The sequence below is a fragment of the Postia placenta genome (assembly GCF_002117355.1).
Source record: "Postia placenta MAD-698-R-SB12 unplaced genomic scaffold POSPLAscaffold_280, whole genome shotgun sequence".
Taxonomy (NCBI): domain Eukaryota; kingdom Fungi; phylum Basidiomycota; class Agaricomycetes; order Polyporales; family Adustoporiaceae; genus Rhodonia; species Rhodonia placenta.
Window position 1 is genome coordinate 1 of NW_020170111.1, and position 1,397 is coordinate 1,397.

The 1,397-nt window shown below is 56.7% G+C and overlaps 1 protein-coding gene across 1 annotated transcript; it reads left to right on the plus strand.

Moving 5' to 3' along the window:
• POSPLADRAFT_1162762 (hypothetical protein) lies at positions 1-1,024 on the plus strand (the record flags this gene model as incomplete). Its single annotated transcript, XM_024487748.1, has 2 exons — positions 1-171; positions 230-1,024. Coding segments are annotated over 2 exons (966 nt in total), but the record flags the coding sequence as incomplete, so codon positions are not given.
• Positions 1,025-1,397: the final 373 nt, after the last annotated feature.

The window sequence follows — 1,397 nt, forward strand, 5'->3', positions numbered from 1 at the left end:
CGCTGCGCAGAACCTGTCAGTCCATCGCCAATTCCGCGCATCGCCAAGCCATGTGCCCTCGACGGCCTGCATGCGTTCCTCTTGGCTACCCCATCTTTTCCAGAGCAGCTCAACGGTCACCTGGAGGACGCCAATATGATGCTCGAAGGAGTGACGCTGTGTGGTGACGAGGTGGGTATTGCTGCTGGCTATGGAAGATGTTGTCGCGTTTGACGTCTCTCCTGTGCAGATCCCTACCGTTCTTGCCCCGGTGCCCTTTGACCTCGATGTGATGGACGGCTTCGACATCCTGTTTCCACAGCCCGTCCCCACCGTCATGGAAGTCGATGTCTGCCCTGTCGCCGAGGCCATTCCGCAGCCGTCTCCTTACAGAACTATGGATACCAAGAACACGGTATTGGAAGGGCCTCTGCGTGCCGCGATTGACTGTTGGAACGACATCTTTGACGGACGTGATGGAGGGATGTCTCCTTGTCGGGAATGTGTGGACGTGAAGGCGATCACAAGCGCACTGGAGGCGCTAGTAATCTCTGAGGCAGTGATGGATGTTGACGAGGTGCTGAAAGATGATCCTGTCGACGTGGACATGGACGTGCCTCTGGGAGCGATGCTGACTGTCGACATTCTCGTAGCGCCAATCGTCGACGTCGCCATGGATGCTCCTGCTGTTCTCCACGACGTGATGGTTGGCCCTCGTACTCCTGTCCTTCCGGGTTGTGGTCCGCAAGCGCACGCAGGTCAGATCCAAGTTGTGCCTCCGTTACCTCCATGGTGTCTTCCCCCTTTTCTGCCGCCATGCGATCCGCCTGCTGGAAGTAGTCTGGCATCGTCGCAACCACCGACGCCGCCTCCGCCTCCATGGCAAGCAGTGACTGAAGAGCCAGAAGAGCCAGACTGGAAAGAACTGTTTGGCGATGATGCTGGCGAGGACCGATCGTCTGAAGCTAATGTACCGGAGAAGCCCGCTGCTGCTGCTGACGATGACGATCTGGAGTCGCTCTTCGGGCCTGACCCTGACGACTAGGTTCTTGGTTACTCCGCTCATGAGGACGACGACGATCAAGAAGTTTCTATATTCTGTCTATCTATCTGGATTTGTCTCGTGTCTCCTCTGACCTTGTCTCTGTAATCTCCTGGTTACTGTCTGATTTATCTGGCTTCGTATCATGTCACTGTCTGGGACCTTCCCGCTATTCTTCGTCCTTGGACGCCACGCAGGGCAACCACAAGTCTGGGTCTAGTCTACATCGTCTGTCTTGGGTCAGCTCCTAGGATGCGCATCTGGTCTTGTCTGCCGCCGCCGCCTGCCTGCGACTATTGCCGCCTCTTATTCCGTCTGTCTTGGGCCGTCTTATATTTCCTCTCGTCTGCTGCCTCTTGGGTCTCCGCGCGAGGCT